General features: G+C 45.5%; 1 protein-coding gene across 2 annotated transcripts in view; it reads right to left on the reverse strand.

The window, feature by feature from the left end:
* The window catches only part of NSD1 (nuclear receptor binding SET domain protein 1), a 59,921-nt gene that overhangs the window by 10,287 nt on the left and 24,180 nt on the right, over positions 1–25,454 (reverse strand). For both annotated transcript variants that reach the window (XM_031506031.2, XM_031506030.2), the window contains 17 exons: positions 22,894–23,015; positions 22,455–22,749; positions 20,583–20,692; positions 19,471–19,540; positions 19,031–19,149; positions 15,356–15,499; positions 14,810–14,933; positions 13,814–14,014; positions 12,248–12,427; positions 11,729–11,885; positions 11,229–11,434; positions 10,569–10,681; positions 7,849–8,118; positions 6,458–6,574; positions 5,164–5,305; positions 4,640–4,746; positions 1,317–1,521 (listed from right to left, as the gene is read on the reverse strand). In XM_031506031.2, coding sequence (XP_031361891.2) covers positions 1,317–1,521; positions 4,640–4,746; positions 5,164–5,305; positions 6,458–6,574; positions 7,849–8,118; positions 10,569–10,681; positions 11,229–11,434; positions 11,729–11,885; positions 12,248–12,427; positions 13,814–14,014; positions 14,810–14,933; positions 15,356–15,499; positions 19,031–19,149; positions 19,471–19,540; positions 20,583–20,692; positions 22,455–22,749; positions 22,894–23,015 — 2,682 coding nt within the window. The remainder of the gene's footprint in view (positions 1–1,316; positions 1,522–4,639; positions 4,747–5,163; positions 5,306–6,457; positions 6,575–7,848; positions 8,119–10,568; positions 10,682–11,228; positions 11,435–11,728; positions 11,886–12,247; positions 12,428–13,813; positions 14,015–14,809; positions 14,934–15,355; positions 15,500–19,030; positions 19,150–19,470; positions 19,541–20,582; positions 20,693–22,454; positions 22,750–22,893; positions 23,016–25,454) is intronic.

Below are 25,454 nucleotides of genomic sequence, written 5' to 3' on the forward strand. Positions count from 1 at the left end.
GGAAATTCCAATTACTTGACAGCAATGCCCATGGCAGAGGAAACATTTGAAGTAGAAAGTGCTGAACCTTTCATGTCCTGAGTGATACTCTGAGGAGCAGGCCATGAAAGTCACTGCCTATATATAAAAAGAGTAAAATTGCTCTAACTGACTGAAAATCATTCTCAAAAAACAGTTATTAATGGTTTTGTGGCAAGCTGAGGAGCCATTTCACATTACATCCTTCAGGAGTGTATTTTAATCTGTACAATTATTTAAATTTCTGAAAGCAGAACAGTAAATACTCTTACAGATACAGGTAGATCACATTGAACCTGTAAGGGAATGCAAAAATCAATTTGGACAGGCTCAGAATTTAAACTGGACAAATGCTCTTGCACCAACAAGGTGTAATTAAAGACAAGTGCAAAACAGGATTGCAAAAGGAAGAAATAAATATAAGAAAATTATCAAGATGAAAACTCAAGAAGGATAAAGCAAACCATCAACATCACATAAGTTTTTTCTGCAAAACAACTAAAACATAATTTCCAAAGGCATTTTATGTAAAAAACAGTTTTTGTCTTCTGTCAGAACAAAGCAAGGTCTCAGCTGCAATGTTGTTAAAATACTTGTTTCCAGTTTTAAAAAAATGTGTAGGCAAATGGGACACAGTCCAGAGTAGATCACGAATAAAAACTTCAGGCTATGTTTGTACAAGCCAGAAAAGGACTGAGACAACAACCTTCCACTATATAAAAATATATATCAGAGAGCTGGCAATCCTTTGTGTTTTTAAGTCAGGCTGTTAGGAGAGACTTTGCAAATGGAAAGCAGGTGAACAGGCTGGAGGCTGGACTGTACTTTTTGAGTATATCTTTATTTCAAATTTTTGCCCTCATTTCACTACAAACTAGAATATACTTTGGTATAGTTCTCTTATGTATGAGAAAGATGGCTGTTCAGACATTTAAGAGATTCTTTTCTAACTCCTATTTTCCAGCAGTGCTTCTACTCACAACTGTCTTCAACTCTGGGAAAACAGCCAGTGTGATGACCAATACCTCAGCTATTGTTAGGATTGTGCTCTGCCAGAACCCAGGAATGGGGTCAGTTCACAAGCACCAGGCAAGGACCTGCTCCCCCTTCAGCAACTAGTTCACCTTTTGCAGTCACAGTGGGGTGCAAACCAGGGCTGGGTTGGTTGGACAACAAGATCTGTTCAAGTGAGAAAGATTTCTCTAAATGTTAATAGAATGCAAGGTCACGAGCAGCACCCACGACACCCAGAGCCAAAACTGTGAGCCAAGCAGAGCCCAGCTGTGCAGAGCACTGACCTGCAGGTCTCTTGGTCAGGTTGAGGCAGTCAGCATGGTACACCTTGGGGCAGCCTGACTTCTTACAAGAGACCAGCTGCCCTCCGTCCCCGCAGCTGAAGCACTCGTCCTCCCGCTCCTTCATCACCTCCGCCTGCGACCTGCGCTTCATCTGCGGCCGCCTCTTGAGCTTCTTGGACTTCTCCTCGCTGAGGCTGGGCTGGCTCTGGGGGTGAAAAGATGTTGGTTAATGCAAGGTTCTGCCCCATTCACCTGCTCCCTTCCTGCTGCAAACCCTGCTGACACAAATCCCACTGCCAGCTATACCTGAGACCTGCGCAGCATCTCTGGTGCTACTTGGTGTTTGGCAACCAAGTTACGACAGGAACTAGCTCCCAGTTATTTTGAAAGAGCCTGGAAGTCGTGCAGCAAAGCTTGACTGGACATGGGATTTCTATAACCAGCAACAGCAGAATGAGGAGCTGGGGCTGCCTGGTGTCACTGAGCTCGTGCCACCAGTCCCAGACTCTTCAGGTCAAAGTAGTCAGGTCTCCTGGCACACATGACTCATAAGGAGTCTACCCAGAGCCTTCCTGCACTTTTTCACATTCATCACTTCCCTCTCCATTTCCAGTCTGAATTTATCTGTCATCAGTTTAGACCTTTGTTCTTGTGTCAATGCTGCTCTTTTGCACCAGAATTGCAAAATCTTTATGGAAAAGACCTCCAAGATCAAGTTCAACATTTGAAACTTTTCTATCTCCCTGAAGAAATCTCTGGGACACACTCTCCTGCTTGCAAACTGAAACTTTCACAGTCTGCACACTCAGTCTTCTCAGTGGCTTTTCTCTGCTCTCATTGAGTATATTTATCCCAAACAAAAATTACAGAATTACACATGCTACCTCAGATAACACATCACAGACAGTGTACAGAGACATCAACACTTAGCCAAAAGAACAGGAAATTCCCCCAAAGCACTGCCCCCATTTGCTTCTTTCACAGCTGGGTCACACCACAGCTCAGTCCTGTGGCAGCTAAGCAGCAGAGTGGCTCCTTCTCTACCACGACTGCCCAGCTATGACCCTCTCATGGTGGATTTGTTTCTGCTGTTAACCTCTCCACATGTGAATATCCAATTGCCATTCCCCCTATATGCAGTTATTCATTTGCAACTGCCCCATCCTCTCACTCTCTCTCATGCCAATGACAACCAAATTCTGCATATCAGTACAGTTAAATTATCAGTGTAGTGAAGTAACAACAACTGGACCAAGGACAGGCAATTAAATGGTTCAAGTGCTCTCTTCTCTGGCCTAAGGCTTCCTCCAAGCCTGCTCTTCCAACTCCCCCTCCAAGCCAGGCTGAGCCTCCCATTGTGTGCAACACTCAACTCCACAAAGATGATGCTTCTTGCCCTCAGCCCTGACCTTATCAAAGCACCATCAGTTTAGTTTATCTAAGGAGACATGAGCTAAATTCTGTGCTATTTTCTACATCTCCTTGTGTTCAAATGTGTGTTCTCCATGCAGGATATATCTGTGTTCTGAGACGATGCCTATGAAGCAATTTTTACATCCCTTATTCTGCAAAAATATTGTGCATAATATTTTCATCACCAAAACATTTAAAAACTTTGGTCTCCAGACCTACAATTTCAGAACTTTGCAGTTGGCTATTCAGCTTTCCTGTCACCAAGGAGTTACATCTCTTGATTGTTTCCTTCCCCTTCATATGTGGATGTTTCTGCTTTCATACCATCATTCCCCTTGACAATGGGGACAAGCTGAGCCTTTCTTATCACTGAAAATGCAGGCACTGAAATTCCTCTACCTAAACTATGCCACCCATTTTTAAGTCTAGCTCCTTGGCCACCTAATTACAAAGAGAACAAGAAAATCCCTTCACAGCTAATTTGAATGTCTAAGAGAGGTCTAACAGCTGGACTAAGCTGATTCCAACTTGCTCCCTGCAGTACCATAGACTCCCAAACATTTTTCCACACTCTCTGTTAGAAGGCACTTTTAAGAGTGAACTTGAGTATAATCAGTTTTATCTTGCTGTATCTTCAGAAAGCTTAAAAATGCATCTATTGTGAGAAGAATTTTTTTAAAAAACACCCCAAGGTACTGTTTTCTCGGTGCTGTTCCTTAGCCCATCTCATCAAGATGGAATGAGTCGCCTCAGATATCACAATGGAACATGAATGCCAACTAAAGGGCACCTTTCTCTAATTTCCATCGTGCAGCCTGCAATTTCAAGGCAAAAATGACAGTCAAACCATGTATAACACAGGGGCAGCACAAAATCAATTGAACTTTAAATTGCAACCCGAAAAAGAACTAAATACATCAGATGTGCCACTCCCCTCATCTCTCAGCTTCTGAAGACATCCATTTTTTAGTTTTGTAAGTTAATTTTTCTCAAGAACTCATCTCTGGAGAATTCATAAAACCTTCCCTATATATTGATGGGGCTCAACAACTGTGCCACTGGAGGTTTTTAACCCTCAACTGTGGGCACAGCATGATCCACATGCCAGAACAGACTGATTTGGTGAAGCACTTGTAACAAACCAACAGCTGAGACATAGATTTAGCGGGTGACAGCTGGGAACTTGGCCAACTGCTCCTGTTATTTCCTTTTCCCAGTGAGAACCAGCTCACACAAGGAGGTAATTGAAATCAATTCCTGTTACTGCAACATTATAGTTACAAATCGAAGCCCTCAAAAAGTCATTGAGTTCTAAAAGCTGGTGGTTTTCCAACTACAGATATGGTAAATGTCTTCACGTCTATCTGATGTGTAAAAATCACTCATTTCATTAAACCCAGACTAAAACCAAGAACTTTGCTGCAGAATACATGGTAAGGTCGCAGCATTCTGGTTCTAAGCAATTTCAGTGTGAAGGAATGTGAGTTTGCTGGCCTTCCATGTATGCTTACAATTTACTCAGCCTTTACTTTGGGAAATGGGCTGTTGTGTTTTCTTGGTTATCTAATAAAGTCTTTCCCATGCCTGTCCTTTGCTCCTCTGGTGCTGTGGAAAATGTAATGATAAGAAGTAGAAAATTAAAAAAAAAATACTAAAGAACCACCCTCCTTCTCTTATTCTTTCAGTGTAAAATAAAGCTTCCTGTCATTATTTATAGCAACTCTGATAACTGAAGACTAAGACTTGCTCTCTCAGAATGAAAACTCGAATATTTAACTCATTTCAAACACTTGTTCCCATGGCCACACTTAAATGATCTCTTCAACACGAAACCTCTGCAACCAATGATTGATACACATCTATGCAAAGAGGCAATCTGGAAGAACAAAAGCTTAAAGCATGCATCGTACCTTTGGCCTTACTCCTAGGAAGCCACTGCAGTTTGGTGCACCACATTTACAAACAGTCTTTCCATTTCCCAAACACTCCAGATTGTAGTTGAAAGTTAGCTCAGTCCCTGGCACAAGAGCAGATCAAAACCCAGCAAGTTGTTAATGAATTACAGAGTAGATAAAATGTTTTACTGCTAAAGTAAAAGCACTTTTTAAATACAATGACACAAGTCACTTCCACCACTACGTAAGACACCAAACTATTCATCTCCCCCAAAGATCCGTGTAGATTGAAAATTCAGTGTGATCCCTCATCCCTACCACATTTTACAGCTAAAAAGGGCATTTATTCTGTAGCAGGGCCCTGTACCAACCTCCACTGATACCATGGCTGTGTGTTTCATTACGTTAGTGCTGCTGTTAAGCCTAAATAATACCCCTATGAAAATAAAAATTAAATCCCCTTCCATAGAGCTACACACCCTCCCTTTTCCTTACAAAACCCCTGAGGTTACTGCAGGCATTAGCAGCGTGTTCCTTACCAGCTTTGATATTTACAAGTGCGAAGAGCCCGACCCGAGTGTCACCATTCACACACCATTTCTGAGTCTCACAGTTGGGCTGGCAGCAATGGTTCATGAACCGAGCATAGTTGCCCTTTGGCCCAGCATCAATGATTCGATCCTGGAATTTTAAAAAAAAAACAAAACCGAAAAACCACATTTCAATCATCTGTCATCAACTGCAATCAACCAACTCTGATGCCTCTGGCTACTGCTGGCAGATCACATGGCAATACAGCCCCCTGCACATCATCCTTCTCCTCAAAGACATGGGGTTCCTAAACAGCCAGGACAGTGCCACTGTTGCTTTCTGGAAAAAAAGGTCTCCCTGTGGCATCAGTACTGGATAATCACCACCCCAGCACACTTCCAAGGCAGTGCTTCTGCTTCCAGGCCCCAACTTCTGCTTAAAAGCAAAATAGAAGTTCCTATTTCTTGCATGTCAGTGTATAGAAGGAAAAGAGGAAGAGTGTGTGAGCTGAGGTACACTGGTGCACAGCTTGTTGTGGGGCTGGAGAGGAGAGGGAAGCTGCAACTGAGATTTGCTTTTCTAGTAATAAGGGAGATATTAACACTTGGGTCTGCCCCATCAGCCATACAAGGAAAACAAGATATGGTCAGCGTGAACTTGCAGCAGGATGAGGGGAAAGAAAGCAGTCACTGTTATCCTGACCACACTCTACAGCTTCCTCCCCATGCCTGCTTTCATGTAACCCATCTTTCCATGGCTGAGTGACAAAGTGTGGAAAGCAGCTGACAAAACCACTTAAACCTCTGAAAATCAAGAGTTCACAGCAACAACCTGGCCTGCAGGAGCCACTGGGAACCCTGTGGGTGTAACTAAATCCATCAGTCTACTGAGAACAGCAAGACCTAAGATCTGAACTGAGATGAAGGTCTTGCTATGCCTATAACTTACCTGCCTCTTCTGGCACACACCAACCCCATTCTGGGCTCTCCAAAGTTCAGGTGCTAGGAAGGATCCCAATGTTCCCAAATTCAACCTCTTATGCAGAAGTAGGATCTACAGTCCTCAGACAACTGTCCTCACTTCTGAACAAACTCAGGTAATGCCTGTTCAGACTTTCCTCCTAACCCTGAAATCCATCCTGAAGCTCCTCTACGACACATTAACTCATTTAGTAATTTCAGAGGAAATGAAGACCAGCTCATCAGCAATGCTTAGCATCTTTTTGCTACATGGAGTACCACGACTTCCTTCCCATCTTTTTACTTCTGTTCAGAATGCTGGCAAGAGATTCATTGCACATACCTTATCCAGTGTCAACATGTAGAAATTGGTAATGTCATGCTCTTGAGCATAGCGGATTCGGGCTCGGCACTCCTCTTCATCAATTAGCTCCCCAACATATTCATTAACAAATTCACCCTGCCAGACACAAAACAACAAGTTTATAAGACAAATTATCTGCAGGATGGAGGGATGTCTCCCTTTGTGCTAGAACTTAGCTCCTGTTTCCTTCCTAAAAATCTCTCCCTGTGCTCTACAGCCAGTTTGGCCCTTAACCTTCACCAAGAGCCCTGAACCATACATCCGTTTCACATGCTCAAATAACTCAAAATAAATTAAATAAAGAACTGTGACCATCAGGTTACTCTTTGTGCCAAAGAAAGAATAAGCATCCAGGGACAGCACAGAAGCTAACCACAAGAGCAGCACTTTGCTGCAAAGCTCAAAGCACTGCCCTAATTGCATTCCAGCTGAAAACAATATCCCTCTGGGGACCAACCACATGGAGCAGCAGGATGCACCTGGAGCACCTGCTCCTGCAGTGAGTGCAGGAGTTCTCCTGTGGTGAAGTACTGCAGAGACCTTACTCCAGCCTTTAAAGAGAACCCTAGCTCTGCTCCTGTGGGGCTAATAGGTCCCCCCACTAAATAACTGAGTGTTTCTGTTTCCAGACTGTCTGCTGAAAGTGAAACAAGCACATGGAATGGTAGAAATATCCTTTAACTTATGGCACAGCAGACAACAAAGTTTTCAACAGGACAAAATAACATTTTGCCTCTTCTATCAAGGCCTCCCTCTTATCAGGTCATCACTATTCCCTTTTCAGACATTCTTCTCTTACTATGCTAATAATCCTCTATTTCACTTTATTCTTTATTAGCTTTGGGGCTCTTTTGGATTTAACATTCCTCCTTCTTCATTCAGCACAGATGTGAGTCCAAATAATTGCTATTCCTTGCATTTAAAAAACACATACAAGTGTTTTAGGTGGAGATAATCAGTTTCAGCAGTAATAACAGCCATGCCCAAGACACTGCCCTTTTTTAGGATCCAAGCCCTGGTTTCTGTTTCTGACACAAGATTCTCATGCTGGATAAGCCTGGCTAGTCAAAAATGGTGGGGAGGAATAATCACTATTCCCCATCTGGAAATCCTGAGCACCATTCCATTGTTCTTACAAGCAGACTGACCAAGCAATCACCTTTCTTATCCTGTGGGACATCAACATGCAAATCATTCTCTCGGTCAGCTGAGTCATAACACTGTCTTCAAGACTAGAATGACTAAATTAATCAATTTTGTGTCTAAATAGCATTCCCACAGCAAGAAGTCTTTTTCAAACTCAGTTTTCAAACCAATAGCGATCAAGAGAGAAGCGACAAGAGAACACGACACAGAAAGAGCCCAGGTACCTTCCTGATGTCCGTTTTGGCCTGCAAGCCCCAGCCTCGTGCCAGCGTGCGGAAGATCTGCACCTCGGGGTACTGGCGCTTGGAGAAGCACTGGTTCTGGCAGCGCTCGCCAGCAGGGCACACCAAGGGGTGGCACTCGTAGAGCAGCATGCGGTTGATGCACTCCGAGTCCAGGCCGCAGGGGTTCTCGTCCGTGGGTTTGCAGTTGCAGCGCGGGATCTCGGACAGGTCTGCAGTGAAGATCTGCACCTTCCCCACCGGCCGGTTCACCTTCAATGCACACCAGGGACATGAGCTCTTGGGAGCTACAGGTTACCCCGACAGGCACTTCTGTGCTCCACCCTCGCCTACGAGATGACGGGCTGTAGTGACTTAGTGACAGCGAGGGGCAGAAGGACACAAGTACAGGCGCAGCTGTACTTCTGGGAATGCTATTTTGAGAGGCAGAAGGTTAGAGGAAAGAGTTCAGGAGGATGCAGCTTCCCCATTAGCATCACCTGGTGCAGTGTGTATTCTGTGACCCTGGAAGGGCGAGAGGCTGCCAAGTGTCCCCCTCCCATCATTACTGAGCCCACATCCAGCTCAGGTGGCCAGCCCAGTGCTCTTGTTGGGGACACAGCATCACTGTGATCAGCACCAAACCATTTTCTGCATCAAACTGCACCTTTTCCAGTCTGAGTGTCAGGTGCTTTTCCTCAGCTTTCCCTTACTGCCCTGCTTTTCGAATGTTACCTTCAAGCTGGTTTGTGCTCTCAGCTGTCACACCTGTGACATAGGGCCTACCATGCAGTTACCTCCCTACCCAACTGTCCTGCAGATGTAAATGGAAGCCAAACCAGACAAGGCTGGGGTTGAAAGGCCCAAAGAGGAGCTCAGAGTTAAGCCAAGGAGCTCTCTAAAAACCACTCCAGAGGGAAGCAGAGTGCAGCACCAGGTGGAGAAGCGACTGGCGTGTCTGTGGCATGAGCTGGGTCCTTGGGGTTTGGTTAAAGGCAGCAAACGCTGAAAAGCAGGCAACAGAAAGTCAGGACTTTGGAGAGAGACACACTAGAAAAGCTCCTTGCTGCTCTTTCCCTGAGTGAACCATTGTCTCGCTTTCCTCTCCCAGAACATGAAAGGAAGGGATTTTAGCAAAACTATTCCACCCCCATATAAGTTACCTAGTCCCACCCACAGAGTTTCCACATTGACAGCCTGTCTGAGGCTGGCCCAGTCCTGATCCCCCTTTGTTTAAACACAAACCCTGCAGAAACTCCTCGTTAATCACTTCAACACAGTCTCCCCCACCTTCCTCCTAGAACTGTGCCCCACCTCCAACGTTCCTTGTCACTCAGGTTCTCCTCTGCTGCTTCCTGTCTCTTACCCAGACTCATCAAGAGTGGCAAGACTTACAGGAATGGGTCAATCCACCACTGGTACTGCTTTAGCACTGCCACTCCACACCACATATGCCCAGCACACCTGCCCTATCCTATGAGGCACTGCTGGGAAAAAAACAAAACAGGGCAATGCTTGGACTCATCAGAAGCCTGATGTGATGAAGGATCCCAAGTATATTCTGCAGCAGCCTTTCGTGTGGGTGTTCCTTGGAATGGACTTGAGATGTGGATCTCCTTAGAAGGAGTGGACACAAACAGCTTCAGCCATTCCATCCTGAAGCCTTCTCCAGTTCACCATCTGCTCCTGCAAGCTACTTTGCTTTCAGAGAGACAAACAGCTTGCACCCAGACCTCAGAAGAGCTGCCATGACTAATGACCACAACCGTCATTATTTATGTAAAAGGGTATTTTCAAAGGCTCTAAACTGCATCCAGAGTTCCTTCATGTTGCGGCCAGAGAAGCCTAAAAATAGCTATAATGAGAAACTACTTCCTCCACTGAAGCTGCAAGGCCCATACTGCTGCCACAGCATTCAGTTGTGCTCTTTACACCACACAGTAACTCATGAAGGATATACCTGCCTGCCTAAAAATCCTAGCTAGATACAAAAAGTGCCAGAAATCAGTTAAGCTTTCATAATTTGCCACATAAAAAGGGAAGGAGCAGACAGAAGCAGTAAAAAAAGAACACAGTCCCTGAGTCAATGGGTTTCTCGTCAGTTGGGATCCACTTCTCAGACACAAGTACATGCTTGGCCCCAGCTCTCCTCTCAAGTCACCTCCATCCTGTATCTAGTGCTGCTTCAATTCTAACTCAATATTTATAATATTTAACAACCCTTAACATGAATAGTTCCCCAAAACTGAGGAAAAAGGCTGATATTGCAGCCCGTAGCCCTGCTTCAGTACTTCTGTTCAGTCACTAACTGATAGAGATATAAAACAATAGCAGATTATAGAAGATACTGTGGGTTACCACCCTCCACACAGCCTTGCTGCACTGCACCCTGACCACCTGGTTTGCCCACCTTGCCATCAGCAGCACAGAGCATTTGACCACACTGAGCATTACCAGCCCTTTCCCACGAGTTCTCAAGGTAGGCACTTCCTTTGGACCACACAACTGACATGGACAGCAAAGACATGACCAGATCTGTTCCAGCAAACCAGAGCACCCCTGTTACTGCATCCCAGCTTGCTGAGGATGAAAAGACGATCAAAGGAACCTTCAATATCAGCCAGACACCCAAACATCAGAAATGTTTCTGTATACCTGTAAATCACCTGCACCGACAGCTCAAGACTTCTCTTCCGCACCTGCCCCCCACCACCTCCCCTCACCTTGATGTGTTTGTAGGGAGGAGGTTTCTTGTCATTCTTTTTGTCTTCCTGAAGTTGTCTCAGTTCTTTCTGTGCTTTCAACTCTTCAAATCTCACAGCAGCTTCCTGAAGAGCTAAGTGAGAAAACAGGCTCTGTTATGAGGAACTCCCTCTGCTCACAGAGAGCTGGGCAGCCACTGTCCACTCAGTGTTCACAAGGCTCAACAGAGGAGGGTGAAGAAAAGGCCAATGCAGCAGGGAAGTACAGAAGTTACAGTCAAGAGTCTGCTCATAGGTGATTAAGCATCCCATCTGTTGGTTATCTTTGCCTGCTCTCTTGGGCAGAGATGCCATGCAGCTACATCCACGACTCTCAAGTGCACATTTATATCAAGATAATGACTGCATTTCACAGAAAGAAGCTGACACAGCAGCAGCTCACTTAAATTTTGAGATGTTCTGTCAGAGCTGGACAAAGATTTGAAATCTGCACACCCTTCTCCCTCTCTGGGAGTCAAACAAACACTCTGAGCATGCTGGATGATACATAAGCAGCAGCTCATTCTACAAATTTAATTTCACTTCAGTTATAAGAAGACATTTTTCTCTGCTACATGAATGACACTTTTCCAAAGAGGAAAGAAGAGGGTAAGACCATGTACTTCCCTGAAGACAAGTTACCTTTTTTGTATATGCCATCCACGCCCTTCCCCATCTTGTCTTTGCTGCTGACATCGCCTTCCATGTAAGGGAACACACGAGCCTGGTGGGTCCACAGGTAGTCCTTGGAGCCAAAGAACAGCACAGGGAACTCACCAATGTCATGTTTCATTTTCTGGATGTTGACAGGAATTGTCCTAGGATGGCAAATCTCAGCTGGCCACCACCTACAACACAGGAAAGGGCAGATGAAACCTCTGGCTTCCCTACTTTCAGCCACCTCAAAAGTATGCTACTGCATGGAGACATGGGAAAAAGTGTGTGAGGGCTTACCAGCAAGGCTGGTGGGGAGAAAAGAGGCTACTGAAGGAGGAAAGCTCATATTTTACCAGCAATGTGCATGCAAAAAATGCAGAGGCCTGCTACAATGAACCCTGCAGAGAGGAGCAGCTCCTCACTTCCATCACCATGAGCACTGCATGAAGAAGGGATGGGGACAAGTCTGGTCTATCTTCACCTACCTGTAGCGCCCAACTTTCACCCAGACTACTTCTTTGTAGTGTGGCTTTTTGCCTGCCTTGCAATCATTACAATACCAGCTTCCCTCTGGCATCTCGATGTTTAGACACTCACGGTGAAATGCAGCCGGGCACGACTCACAGCATAAAAGGCTGCCCCCTGCAAAGAGAGAGGAGAAATTTATCAGTCACTGTGCAGAAGCAAAGAGAAAGAGGAAGAATTTATCAGTCACTGCAGAAGCCCCTCACTCCCCATTTCCAGACAGACCTGGAAAAAGTGAATTGATGGTCTCCTGCAAACCCTTTTACAAAAGCTGGGCCCTACTCGTAGTAAAAAAAGAACCCCTCTAAACTCCAGAAAAAGTCATAGCCTGAAGCTGGACTTAAATGTGGAATGACAGAGAGGCAGTCTGCTCTCTGCAGTTGCTACTGGGACATTCTGGATGGGAAAAGCTTCTGCCCTTTGTAATGAATTCTTGCCAGGGCCTTCCGTGGCAGGGGACCCAGCACTGAGCACCTCACCTTCCGAGCAGACAAAGCACCAGCTGACGTTGACGTGCTCGTGGTTGCGGCAGCCGCGGCGCGCGGTGAAGTGGTTGGGGCAGATGATGCTGTTGGAGGCCAGCACCACGGAGCCGGCGGCCAGGCAGAAGTCGTTGGAGTGATACGCGACCGGACACCGCACGCAGCGCATCAGGCGACCTGGCACCAAACAGCCCCAACACAGTCAGCCTCTGCAGCACCACCACTCCCTCCTACTAAAACTAGGCTCTACTTATTCCTAAGCTCAAAATGAGCTTTGGAGAAGGAAGCTGACTTTTAATTTTTATAGATCACCCATGATATACTCACTGGATTTCTATTAAGTTATTTAACGTAACTAAATATATATAAAATTATAAAATCTATAATACCTATACCATAGATAAAATGACATTATTTAGAAGTGAAAAATATCCTGCATGCTGTGCAGAAACAGTTCAAGAGTTCACAGACTGGGACTGCTTCCTATCATGCACAAATAATTACTAAATCAGCTCCGACAGTAATTACAGATGGGGTGTTCCAAGTGCTTAGCTGCACATAATGAAATCAATCCATGTAGCTTCTGAAAACACAAGCACTTGCCCCTTGTTTATCAGATTTTACCCTGAAATTCCAGAACTTCCAGGCAATTCAGACTTCCCTACAGGCCTAGTTTATGTGAGGTTTTTAAGAGCTCCTTTTCAGTTCCTCACAGCAGACTATAAACAGGAAGAAGAGGTGGGAGAAAAGGGGTAAATGTGACCACTAAGAAGCAGCAGCCAGTCAAGAAATGTTCAGTGGGGAAGAGGCCAGCTGTGGGCTGCAGGCTTTTGGCCTTGGTGCTGTTTTCTACACCAAATATCGATAAATGGGGGCAAAAAAGCCAACTTTAACACAGACTCTGAGGATAAAAATAGAGCTGGTCTTATTGTCTCATCTTAAGATACCAAGGATTAAAGAAAAGCAGGCTTAGAAGCAAACATACACAGCAATCACAAAAGTTTTAAGTTTGATCATGTGAGATAAAGGTCAAGGTATTGCTGCAAACAGCTCAAACAAATGTTTGCCTGGGAAGCTTAGCCCAAGGGTGTCTCCACTACAAGGTGAGAGTTTACATAGAAAAAAATGGATTAGTAGAACAATATCATAGTTTGCCCTGTGCAGCTCTTGATGCCACTGTGTTGACAGCCCGTGCTGCTAAGCAAGGCGCCATCTGCAGCACTGGCACAGTGAGGAGCAGGTGGGAGAAACACAAGCGTGTCTGTACAGCTCCAGAGATTTACTCAAAAACCCAGAGGCCTGAGGCAAGGCTGGGCGTGCAGGAATCTGAGCCTCTGGACAGCCTGAGAACATTCCAGCTGCCATGGCCGACCATGGGGAGTGCTGCTGAGCCTCATGCTCTGACACCACCCCTTCCACTCCCCTGGGAGCAGCTACTCCTCAGCAAACACAGCCAGTGCTGTGGCAAGGACACAAAGGCAACAGTGCAAAGAACTGGTGAACCAGGTGAATGTGAAACACAAGGTGACTACACCCCCAGACCACCCTGGAGGACTCGGGTACCTTTGGAGGCAGAGATGTTTGCTGGGTTAGCAGCATGGCAGGTCATGCAGATGTGCAGGGAGCAGCGGAAGCCCTTGTTCTGCATGACTGTGGGTGGGTATTTCTGGATGCAGGCTTCGTGGTAGTACTTCCCACAGAGGGGCAGCAAGCACCGCTTCACATCCTCCCCGCAGCTCTTGCACACAAAGCAGGTGTGGACCCCTGGAGAAAGAGCAAGGCACTGGTCACACACGAGGGCTAAATGAGGACCTGATGCTGTCACCAGGCTGCCTAATAGCACAGCACAACTTCCCAGCCTGCTGCACCCATCCCACAGCACAGGTCTCTGCACCAGGTTGGTTTGGCCTGAAGCTGCAGTAGAACTCCACATCAAAAGAAATTTTATTATAGCTGGGACTTCAGGCCAGGAAAAAAAAAATTAAAAAAATTAAATAACCCTACTTTGAGATTTCCTCCTTTCCAGCCTGAAAAAGACTTCTCCTCCTCACCTGACCCCTTTCCATAGTCTCAGGTACAAATTTATCTCTTTCCTAGCAGATCATGGACTTTTACTTCTTTGTACACCAAATCTGAATTAACAGTAAGGGTGGTAAATATTTGAAGCCATTATTAATGGCTTCAAATCAACAAAGAGTAGGTTTAGATTAAATATTAGGAAAAAATTCTTCCATGTGAGGGTGGTGAGGCCCTAGTATAGGTTGCTCAGAGAAGCTGTGGATGCCTCATATCTGGAAGTGCTCAAGCCCTGGTTGGACAGGGCTTGGAGTGGTCTAGTGGAAGGTGCTCCTGCCTGTGGCAGGGGGGTGGAATCTGATGATCTTTAAGGTCCCTTCCAACCCAAATCACCCGGTGATTCTAATCAGAAAGTCATTATCAGACATCAAATCAATAATCTGAGGACTGAGAGCTACTCAGCAGTCCTACAGCAGGCACATCACTCCAGTCAAGGAAGCACCAGGTAAGCCCACAGTCCTGCACTCACAGAAGCTGCCCTACCTGTGGAACACTCATTGCAGATGAATTTGCCCTTTGGCATCTCGGAGAGCCCAAGGCACTGCAGGTGGAAAGCACCACAGCACTGCGCCTCACACAGCAGCAACTCCCCTGGCTTCTCACAGATCTGTGGGGAAGAAACACAGTAGCAGCTTGAGCAATTTTCTTCCCAGCAGCATCCCACGCAGCAGCAACTGGTCAGAACTGCCAGCAGAGACCTCCCCAAGGAAAAATGTTACATTTTCCTTGTGTCAGTTAATTCCCTTAGTTTGTGTACAGCCACTGTCATTTACCATCCAACTCCCTGATACATTTTAGCCAATGTAGGGTATCTTACATTGGTCACATCTCCTTAACCTCTGTGAACATTAAAAGGAAGACATGCCAGTGCAGGAGAAATGCTTGATACAGAGCACAAAAAGCTGATTAATTCTACAATAAGCATTTGGAGGCTACCTGGGCTTACCTGGGGCACAATGTGTCCCAGAACTTACACAAAAATACTTTACAGTGGGATAGTTTCAAAGAGATTTTCTAAAGGAACACTACCTGACACACATTCTCCTTGAGAGCTGCTCCTCCTCCACGCTCTCCCTGTATCTTTTTGGATGAAGGCACTCCATGGTCATTCTCTGACCCCTCCTCATGACCCTCTTTGGGGCTTGCAGCAGTCCCATGAACTGATGTTTCCCCCTTTAAAGAGAAAACTAGAATTAGGATTGTTAGTAGCACCTATCCTGACTTGGAAACTACAAATCAGCCACTGAGCACTTAATGAGTTTGGCAGGTGATCTGCATGTTACCCACCCTGGAGAGAATATTCCCCATTACAGTTCCACCAAAAGATTTACAGGAAAGGAAAGGAAAGAGCTCTTATTTTACTAGGTTACTAAAAATACACACTTAATACAATTATATTCCTGTGCATAACCCCTCTCTGAGCAAGGAGTGAGCCCTGAATGGAAACAAATCAGGCAGGCTAAAAAATCAGAAGCACCCCAGTATCTACTTGCACTAGAAACACAAATGAAAATCCTCAATCTTCATAGCACCTGTCACATACTAAATGAACTACATTTTTCCTCTACACTTATCTCAGCTTGTCCTAATCCACGTAAAAGAGAGACACAAAGGTACTCAAAGCCTGTGCTGGTATGAAGACAGCCAACACCAAAAGGAGCAGCACAGCAGGGCATTCACACCCCATCCTGACTGAGGTGTGGAGTCTCTCACTGTCCTGTACGAGTGTACAGCACTGCCCATAACATCCACTGGTGAAAAACCATCCTGGGGAGAGGCTGGGTTTCAAATGATAAAGGTCCAACTACATATTCATGGGCCAAGTGAAGGATCCTGCCATGAGGCTTCCCAGTGTCCATGGGACCTGCCCAGGCACTGTTAAGAGAGAGGAACAGCAGGTATCCTAGAGACACGTGTTCTAGCATAAAATACGTCTGTCCTGCAGCTACACCCGTCAGCAGTGCCACGGATTTTGTCAGAACAGGCAACTAAGGGCCAGGAAACACCATCCTGCCAGCTTCCAGCCCACCTGGGAGCTCTAGGGAACAACACTTCAGTGGCCTCAGCAGCCCCAGCTGCCACTCCAGAGTAGGTACAATTTAAGGACTATTAATACTGCACCAAAGTGATGCCTTTAGCTACGTGCTTTGAGCCAGAATATTTTAAGGACTCTGCCACTTTTAAATAAGCCAGCTTACTGCAGGTAGCTGAGTGATCGTGCACAGCTGCCAGTTCCTCCCTGGGTCACCAAGCTGTAGCCATTGTATACCCAGGCACAAATAGTACACCTGAGAGACCCTGTGAGGAATTCAAACTGCTGGCAGAAGCAGCAGCCATCACTCCCACACCTCCAGGCCTGCTTGGTGCAAGCCTGTCCAGCTAACAATCACGAGAGGGAGCTTTGCACCACTTTCTGTATGGGGAAGTCTGAGCTGTGATGCTACTAAAGCTTGTAAGCTGAATTGAATGTCTTTTGAACACATTCTGAATCTGGGCAAAAAAAGGACATAAAGACTTCTAAAGTTTAAAGCTGGAAGAACCTGGAGCTAGTATTCTGCTCAGATAATGATGCTTGCATTGCCTGGAACTTTTGCTTTTTCCCCTATTCCCTGAATGTAGCAGTATGACTTTATTTGGGGACACTTTAAAGCCAGGTGCCTTCTGTGAGCATTGATGCACAGATACACTGAGGGTATATTGAAGTACACATTACAAAGATGAATGGTATGAACTGACTTTATTGAGAGAAAAAAAGAAAAAAAGCAAAGTCCCAACTACAGGCTACTGCCATTCCAACATACCTTACAGAGTACAGCCTTGTTCTAACACTGCTCCCAGAACTGCCCAGAGTTAGGCAGGATGGGCAAAGCCATCCTTTGTGAACATGGAAAAAGGCATTGCCACTCAAGGATCTGCCTGTTTCCCCTCCTTCCTCTGCCCAGCACAAGCACTGCAACACTACATACCTCCTGCAAAAAGAAAAGCTCATCCCAGGTCTTCTTCCAGAACTATCCCTGCTGCTGTTGTCTGGCACAAGCCCAAAGCCTGACCTGTTCTTTGGCACAGCCTGACCTTGGCTCACAACCTTGGCAACCATTTAAATAGCATTTTCCATCCCATTCTGTCAGTCTCTTACTGCCCTGATGTTGTAAATTTGCACTCCTGGCTCCACAGATGGGCAAGATCAGAGAAAGCTGCTTAGCTCAGCCCAGGCTGACAAGCTTTCCTCTGCCCTCTTTTCCTTGGAAGGCAGCTAGATCCAAGGCTTCACTGTGCTGTATCATCAAACAATGTATTTTTTCTAGCAAAGTGGAGTTCCTTGCCCAGCGTGTGCAGTCACTGAGGGACCAGCATGGTCTGAATTCCACATGAAAGCACAACTGCATCTCCACAGCATCCCAATACTTACCTAAGCCAGGGGATGAACACCCACCACACCATCTAAAGAGACAGAATTATATAAAAAGGGAGGCTGGCAAAGGTGCCAAGCATTGACCTTTTTTTTTTGGCATGGTTTACACCATATCTGACTTTTGGTACTCAATCAATACAAATGTCTACAGCTAGGGGCAGTTAAGACTGGGTTTCCTCTGCAGTGAGTGGTGAGCACAGGATTCAGAGCCATAGCCTAGATCTTTGCTGCTCTGAGCTGCCCCTCTTTTCTCAGAGAATTTGCTGTCTCTTAGTGGATACAGCAGACAATGTTAACTGCCCCAGCCCAGCACTGGCAAAGGTATTTTAACAGGCTGTTTTATAACATTAGTCCAGCTGAGCACACTTCAAAAAGAACAGTAACACCAGCACAGGAAAGCTTACATGGATCAAGGGTATTGCCCCAATTTATTAATTTTATCACAAATGCCCTTTCCAAAATACAACAGGATGGCTGGAACTGTTTAAAGTGGTGCGAGGTTTGTGCTCTCCTGTAAACTGTGTTACAACAACAAATATAACAATATTGATCTATAATTGGCTCCTGAAATACATACTGACTATCCTGCCTGCTGCTGAACCTGGGCCACTGGAAGTGAGAGGCGATGGCGAGAGGCCCAGAGGTGTCCTGCCTCTCTCAGGAATTCTTGCTTCCCCTACACTTGCTGATAACTGGCTCATTCCTAAAAGGCAAAACGTGCTTGTCAGAGGTATTTGTACACTGACCCTGCTAATATGTAGCAGAGGGAATTGCCCCAGTTATCCTTTTCTGCTAATGGCAGGATGCAATCAGAGGCTCTTGTGAGCAGTCACAGACAGTCGTCCCCCCCCAGCCCCTCCAATGGGGTTCTTGACTCATCCTGGCATTCAGGTGCAAGCAGGAGGAGCTGAAGTCCAGTCTAAGGCTTGTGCTTCAAACTGGTTTGTAAAAGGGCAGGAGTCCCACCCCCAGGGAAGACCTTTTACAGCAGTTTGATCTTCTGAGGTGCAAAGCAGGGTGCCAGGCAACACCTGGTTCCAAATTCAGAACAGCCTCTCTTACAGAGAATTAGCTGAGCAGTGGTTTGAAAACAGAACCTGAGTTAAGCATCATTATAAAATAGCTACTAGATCAAGGAGGTATCTTCAGCCTAACCCAAGCTCATGCAGCTGCAGCAGTGGGACAAATTTTCAAATGACAGGACAAAAGATGTCTCTGGCTTAGGTTCTGCCAAGTACCCTGGGAAATAGCAAACAGGTTATAGGGATGAGAGCATGAAGATCCAACAGTACCTCAGAGTGCGGGGTCTCCCCCAGCCCCTCCTCATTTTTCTCCTTCTTGGAATGGACTGCAGCAGAGGTATGGCGCTGTCTCTTCCGCTTTCGCTGTTTCTCCAAGAGCTTTTCAGAAGCTGGGATGCAACAGAAACACCATTCAAGGAAAATACAGATATAATTCCCTTGCTGCAGGTGACACCAGCAAGTTCTACAGCCTGAGAGCTTCAGGCTGGGTCCTATATTCCTTGAGGGCCTAAGGGCTGGGGTAATACCAGCCTCCAGGCACTCAGCCCTCTGCCCTGCATCCACCACAGAACCACCAATTCATACTGGTTTAAGCAACTTTTGCTGGGCTACTGAATCCAGAGCATGAAGCATTTGTACATACACACAGTGCCACAAGCACTGATCCAAATATCACAGCAGTCTGCCCTGCTATCCCTGCCTTCACTTACCTTCTCCCAGGTCCTGGAAGTGGGCCGGTGAGTAGAGCTCAGAGCTGTCACTCTCTGAAGGGCCAGTACCCTACAAACACACAGGAGAGAGAGTCAAGTCACCAGATGAAAACAGAGGCACACACTCCTCAGCTGTGAAACCTTCTGGAATGACTGCAACACCTAATTTACCATTCAGGTCATGCATTCGGTCATTAGAGATTTTCCAAGAAAATATTTGGTTTGTGTGTGTGATAAATCACACATGTAAAATCTGTCTCTGGGAAGGGAGGAATGTGGAGTCTGATGTGTATTGTGCCTATCAGCACCATTCACTGCTTCCTGTGCTTTCCTAAAAAGGCTGCTAATAGTCTGCAAGGTGCTGGGAAAAGACATTCTCTTCTGAGTTTACACTTACACTGGCCTCTACATTACTGCAGTGGAGATAACTGTACTAAGATTGTGCCTCTCAGAGAAAGAAAAAGAAAAGAAGTGTTATTAATCAACTTTAGGAACAGTGGCAATAAGTTCTGTGCAGGCACATGATCTGAAATAAATACAAGTTGCATTTTTCCAAACCATGTCACTGAATATAGAGTATTCAGCGGAGAAGAGCAGCATTTTCTTCAAAAATCTGAACTAAACAAGGTATCCTATGTGTCATTCACCTCAAGCCTCCATCCTGCTTCAAGCTCTGCACTTACATGCATTCACCAGCTCATTTGGGAAGGTAACAAAGAAAACACTGCTCAGAGGAAATCAAATGGAAAAGGACAAAGCCTTAGGTTCAAGTTCAAGCTACGTTGTAACATGACAGAAAGCCTCTGTACAGAACATTTATGCTCATACCTTTCCAGCCAGCATCCAGATGACTCCTTTTCCATATATACATCAATTTTAAAAATGAGATTTTAAGCCAGAACTATCCCATCCCCATTACAATTGGGGAGGGGTGGGGGACAGTGGATTATTTCATCATAACACAGCAACCAGCACCTTTGGGAAGGGTGGATCTTTGCTGCTGGGCTGCAGCCAACAAAAAACCACATCCCATTGCATTGGGCCTTGTTTAGCAGGATCTGCTGTCTGGGCCTGTTTTCATCTGGTTTTCAAAAGAGCTGGAAGGGAAGTACCTTCTTTTGGGGAGTCCATTCCTCCTTCTTTGGCATAAAGGCAGTGTCCAAGTCATTGGATTCCAAGAGCTTTTTAGTGGGCTTCCTTTGACGCTTGCTTTCGAAGTTTCCTGCAATGAAACCCTTTCACATCAGATAAACAGGGGTTTTCTTGTCTTCAATCAGATTAAGACCATTAAGTAAATATCAGCCAACAGTTCAAAATAATCTGCTTCACCCTGTCTTTGGGATCATAAGCTCCTAGGGCAGAGATGCCAATTACCTGCTTCTGTACAACTTCAATAAAAATAGACCTCAGTCTGCCATGACCTTCAGGCTCACCTCAATGTGTAATATAAAAATCCACCCACAGAAGAGAGGCTGTGAACTCACTGCCAGCAGGTAACACATGCTGGCAGCACAATTCACATCATAATTTCCCAAAAACTTTGATCTGCATAAGCCAGTCCTACCACTGACACAGCCTTGCCTACATTCCCACACCCCTCACACCAGCATTTATGTTGCTGTAGTAAACAGGCTGAAGATCACAATCCTGGTTAAAACTACTTGAGAAAAGATACCCTAACAAAACTAGGTGTAATTTGCACTATTTCCTACTCAAGCTTTATCCTGGCCCTCAGCAGGTAGCAAGTTGCTAGACCTGGGCTCCTTCACTACTTTTGGCAGGAGTATAAACTTAGAACCAGGAAATGCTGATGCTGATGCAGACACTTCACAGACACAGCCTGTTACCCATCCCACCCCATTCATCCACTGGCTTTGACAGTCTCAGCTGTGCCCTTTGACACCTCTGTAGGCACAGCTCATCCATCACACTCCTAACCCTCAAGACAAGCTTCTGCCCACTCTGGGTGCTTCAGCAAAAGGTGAGGGGAAATGACTGGAAAGAGCTACACAACCTCTGCAGACTGGATGTTTGCTCCCACTGCTGCACCTGTTCTGTTCTCCTGCATCTCCAATCTTGGGTTCACATCCTCAGTTTTTCCTCCTTTAATCCTCTCCAACTTCCCACTACCTTGTGACACTCACAAGTTTCCAGAGGCAATCCCTCTTCCCTCACACATGACAGGCTAACTGACCTCCCACTGACCATGAATCTGCCTGCTTGTCTTTTTGTTTTGGTTTTTTTTTTCTTTTACTATAAGCCCTTTAGGAACAGTGTTCCCTCTGAGCTAGCACAGCCAGAACACCAGGGCTTTAACTCTGGACATATCTTTAGATGCTATCAGAGAATAAACATACTAAAAGGAACTGAGATTGACACTGCTGGAAAGGGGAAAAGGCCCCTCAGACCACACTCCTCCCATACCATGCCTTACTGAAGACCAAGACCCTGGCTTGCTGCTCACACTAGTCCCCAAAAAATTCTACAGATGCTTAGAACCAATTAAATAGGAAGTTCTTCCAGGGGGAATTGTGTGCTACAGCTCCCTAGGAGAGCAAAAGATCACTCCATGAGCAATGAAGCTTAGACTTTGTGCACCACCCTCAGCACAGCAATGTCCATTCAAAGGGGTTTACAGCAGCAAGAGATCATCAAGCTAAAGGAATGTCACTATTTGGAAGCACAGACAGCAAGGACTCAGAGAAGGAGCTGTGGCCTCCTTCATATGGACAAAAGAGGCATTCTGTGCAAGGATCTAAGAGGACCACCACAGTCCATAGAAAGCCAACAGCACCAGGTCATTGGACACCCTTGCACCTGCCCTCTTCTCCCTTCTCAACACAGTAACAGTCAGTGAGTGAAGGAAGGCAAGAACAAATAGCGGCCACAGCCACTGATCTTTTCATACTGCCCCAAAAATAATTTTTCACTGAACTTGAGCTACTTTTACTTAAAAAAGCGGCATCACACAACCTGCCACTTACCTGATTTCAGGAATCCCTCTTCTGCATCTGGAGAAGCAGAAACTTCAGAAACATCTGAGGAAGACAGAACCACCACCTCTGGAAAATCTGAAGATCCTCTTTGAGCTTGACTAGGGGGATCAGTGGAGTGGGATCCTAGTTCTGAGAAGGAACACTCTGCTTCAAGGACGGGAGGGGACTCTTTGGTTGAAGATGGAGTTGAAACCAAAGAACTCGGCCCCCGCTGGGTATCTCTGTCAGGACTGCATTGGGCAGGAACTCCTCCTTCAAATTCAGACCTCGCCACAGAATTCACCTGGCATGGTGAAATATGTTGGTGAACACATTCATTCTGCATGGCACTGCACACAGCAAGAACACTCAGCCACAAAGAACATAAACACACACAGACCAGAGCCCTGAAGAAATAACCACAAAGAGCACACTGGCCTTCACCCACCTTCTGTAATTGCTCCTGGCTCTTCTTTGATTTTTTCTTGGGTGCAAACAAGTGATCATATTCTTCTGCATATTCCAGAAGCCGTTTACTTGGCTTTCTAAGGCGCTTCCTCTCTGAATGTGCTAAGAAAAAGGAAAGCAGCTTCAAGACTGTGTTTCTGAAATGATCACAAGACATCTGTGGATAATAGCTGTTCTGCCTTCTCTTCCAGAGGTTCCATGTGGGAAGAACTGATAATTCTCCCTTTGTGACAGCCCAAAGAATTTTTTGAGTTTCCTATTTTCCAAAATCCCAACTTAGCAGGGGGGGATTTTTAAGGTCTTCAAGCAGTTCAGGTAAGAAATCAAAACACATCAGACTGAGAGGCTCCTGAAATTTCACCCAACATGTCCCTACAAGCTACATCTAATTTCCTTGCAATACTTCTACCAGAACTAAAGGTCATTAGCAACTCTTTACTCTTCTGCTGTTTACCCAAACCCTTTTGGTTTTAGTGCAGGGGCACAGGAAAACACAGTTCAGTCACTAGTTTCACTAGGAACACATAAACTTCATTCCTTCCCTTCCTCTCCTCTCTGGCATTTTTTTATATACTACAATTCCCCATCTGCTACTGTGAGCCCATTTATTGCTTTGTTTGTTCCACAATGAGATCAGGAGCCAGTGACTGCGGCACTTCTCGTCTCTGCACAGTGTGGTAGCATTGCAAGGTAAAAGGTGTTTCCTCACCACAACCCTAACCACCCGTGCTACACCACCTCAACACACCAACACAAGGCAAGCTCCAAAAAACAGAACCCTGACGCTATAACATCTCTTCTCAGCAAGCTGCAAAGGCAAGGTGATGAACATTTATGTCTTTTTCTCACTTCCCAGGGTATCTCTGAATATCTCTGACTATTCTCTTTTTTAGCATTCAAAATCATTAAATAATATTGCCCAAAGATTCCCCCTAGACAGGAAAACACCTGTGGTCTCCTGGAAGTTTTGGAACAAACAATAAATATTCTCTTTACTTCATTTCATTTGTAGGAGGTGGCTTTTTCTTCTTTAGAACAGAAGCATTTTATAACAAAGCATTTCAATGCAACGCTTCAGAACAGGGATGTTGGACGAGATTGCTACATTTTATTGTGGCTTTGTGGTTAAACAAGCATGAAAATGTCAAACTTGGCCAAAAGAAGAAAGAAACAACTTTCTCAAACACAGCTCTATTTTCAGCCTCTATTAACACTCTGCACAGGTGTCTGAGTGAAACACACATTTCAGCACATAAGCAGTTATGGGACGAGTATCCTCACCAGGCAACTATTTAGAGCCCCAAAATCGTGCAGCAGAGTACACAGCACTGTGCCAGAAGGGCTGGCTTAACTGCTTTTTGTTCCCAAAAGGAATCCCATACAAGAATCCCAAATGCAGATTGACAGTGGCAAATCACAGACCTGATGAAACTATTATTTATAAAATTGGTTTACATCAGCCAATTCCTCCAATCTTCATGTCTGCCTTATTTGCTCTAAACCACTGTACAAGGTTTGTGGCAAAATTATGCCCAGTGCTGCCATTTAACTATGATGAAGACCTTATGCAGTTTGAGCTTAGTGGAAATGGCACAGTTGTGACTACAATCTGTTCTGATCTCTTACACTGAAGATGCCTTTTGTGGGCAAGGATTGGTCACATCTCTCAGCATTGCAGTCAGTCTAGTTTCCAGCATCAGTTTCTCTACTTTCTAGGCCTTGCCCAACATACAGGAATGGTCTCAACACAGCATTAGATGTTTACTCAGTCCCACCAGCACTGGGGATGTTACAGCAGCCCTGACAGTGGCACCGATGCCTCCCCACAGCACATCTGTACAAAAAGGGGGTGGATGTGCACAGAGCTCACTTGCTATTTAGGGCAGGGGAATTTCACCTCACACAGCATCACTGCAGGGATGCTTCAACTGCTAAACCACCACGAAGCCCTAAGAACCTGCCAGGATTTCAGTGTGAGGGAAGAACCCACAGCACAGCCCAGAATGTGCATCCTCTCACCTGCTCTATAGAGACTTCAGTCCTCAAAAACACACAGACCCAGCCAGAGTCAGTGAATGATTAAGCTGGTCATGACTTAAAACCAGAACTTTTACCCCAGGTGTTACACCCTATAGGCTTGTTTCCTCTGCCTGTTGCAACTTGCCTTGGGCAGGTCCCACAACCACTAAGCCAGGAGCTGCCTTTGCCACAATTGAAACAGAAGTGCAGGCTGCCTCCAGCAGCCACAAAAAGCAAAATACACACATCAAAATCTGCACTGAGAGAATACTTAAGTGACAGAATGCACACAGGCTCAAAATTATGATGAGTTGTACTATTTTATGATATCACAATTAGATTAGAGCAATTTAGTGTGGTGAAACAAATGCAAAATCCTAATTTTATTGCTTTTATTAAGGTGTGTTTCCCCAGATTCCCTACAGAAGCCAGAGGATGGTACGTGTCAAATATGATTCTGCTGGCCCTATTCCTTCCACACATCCTTTTATTTTTTCCTTTGGCTTTACCCAGATGTCCCTC

Source organism: Lonchura striata, chromosome 15 (assembly GCF_046129695.1).
Source record: "Lonchura striata isolate bLonStr1 chromosome 15, bLonStr1.mat, whole genome shotgun sequence".
Taxonomy (NCBI): Eukaryota; Metazoa; Chordata; class Aves; order Passeriformes; family Estrildidae; genus Lonchura; species Lonchura striata.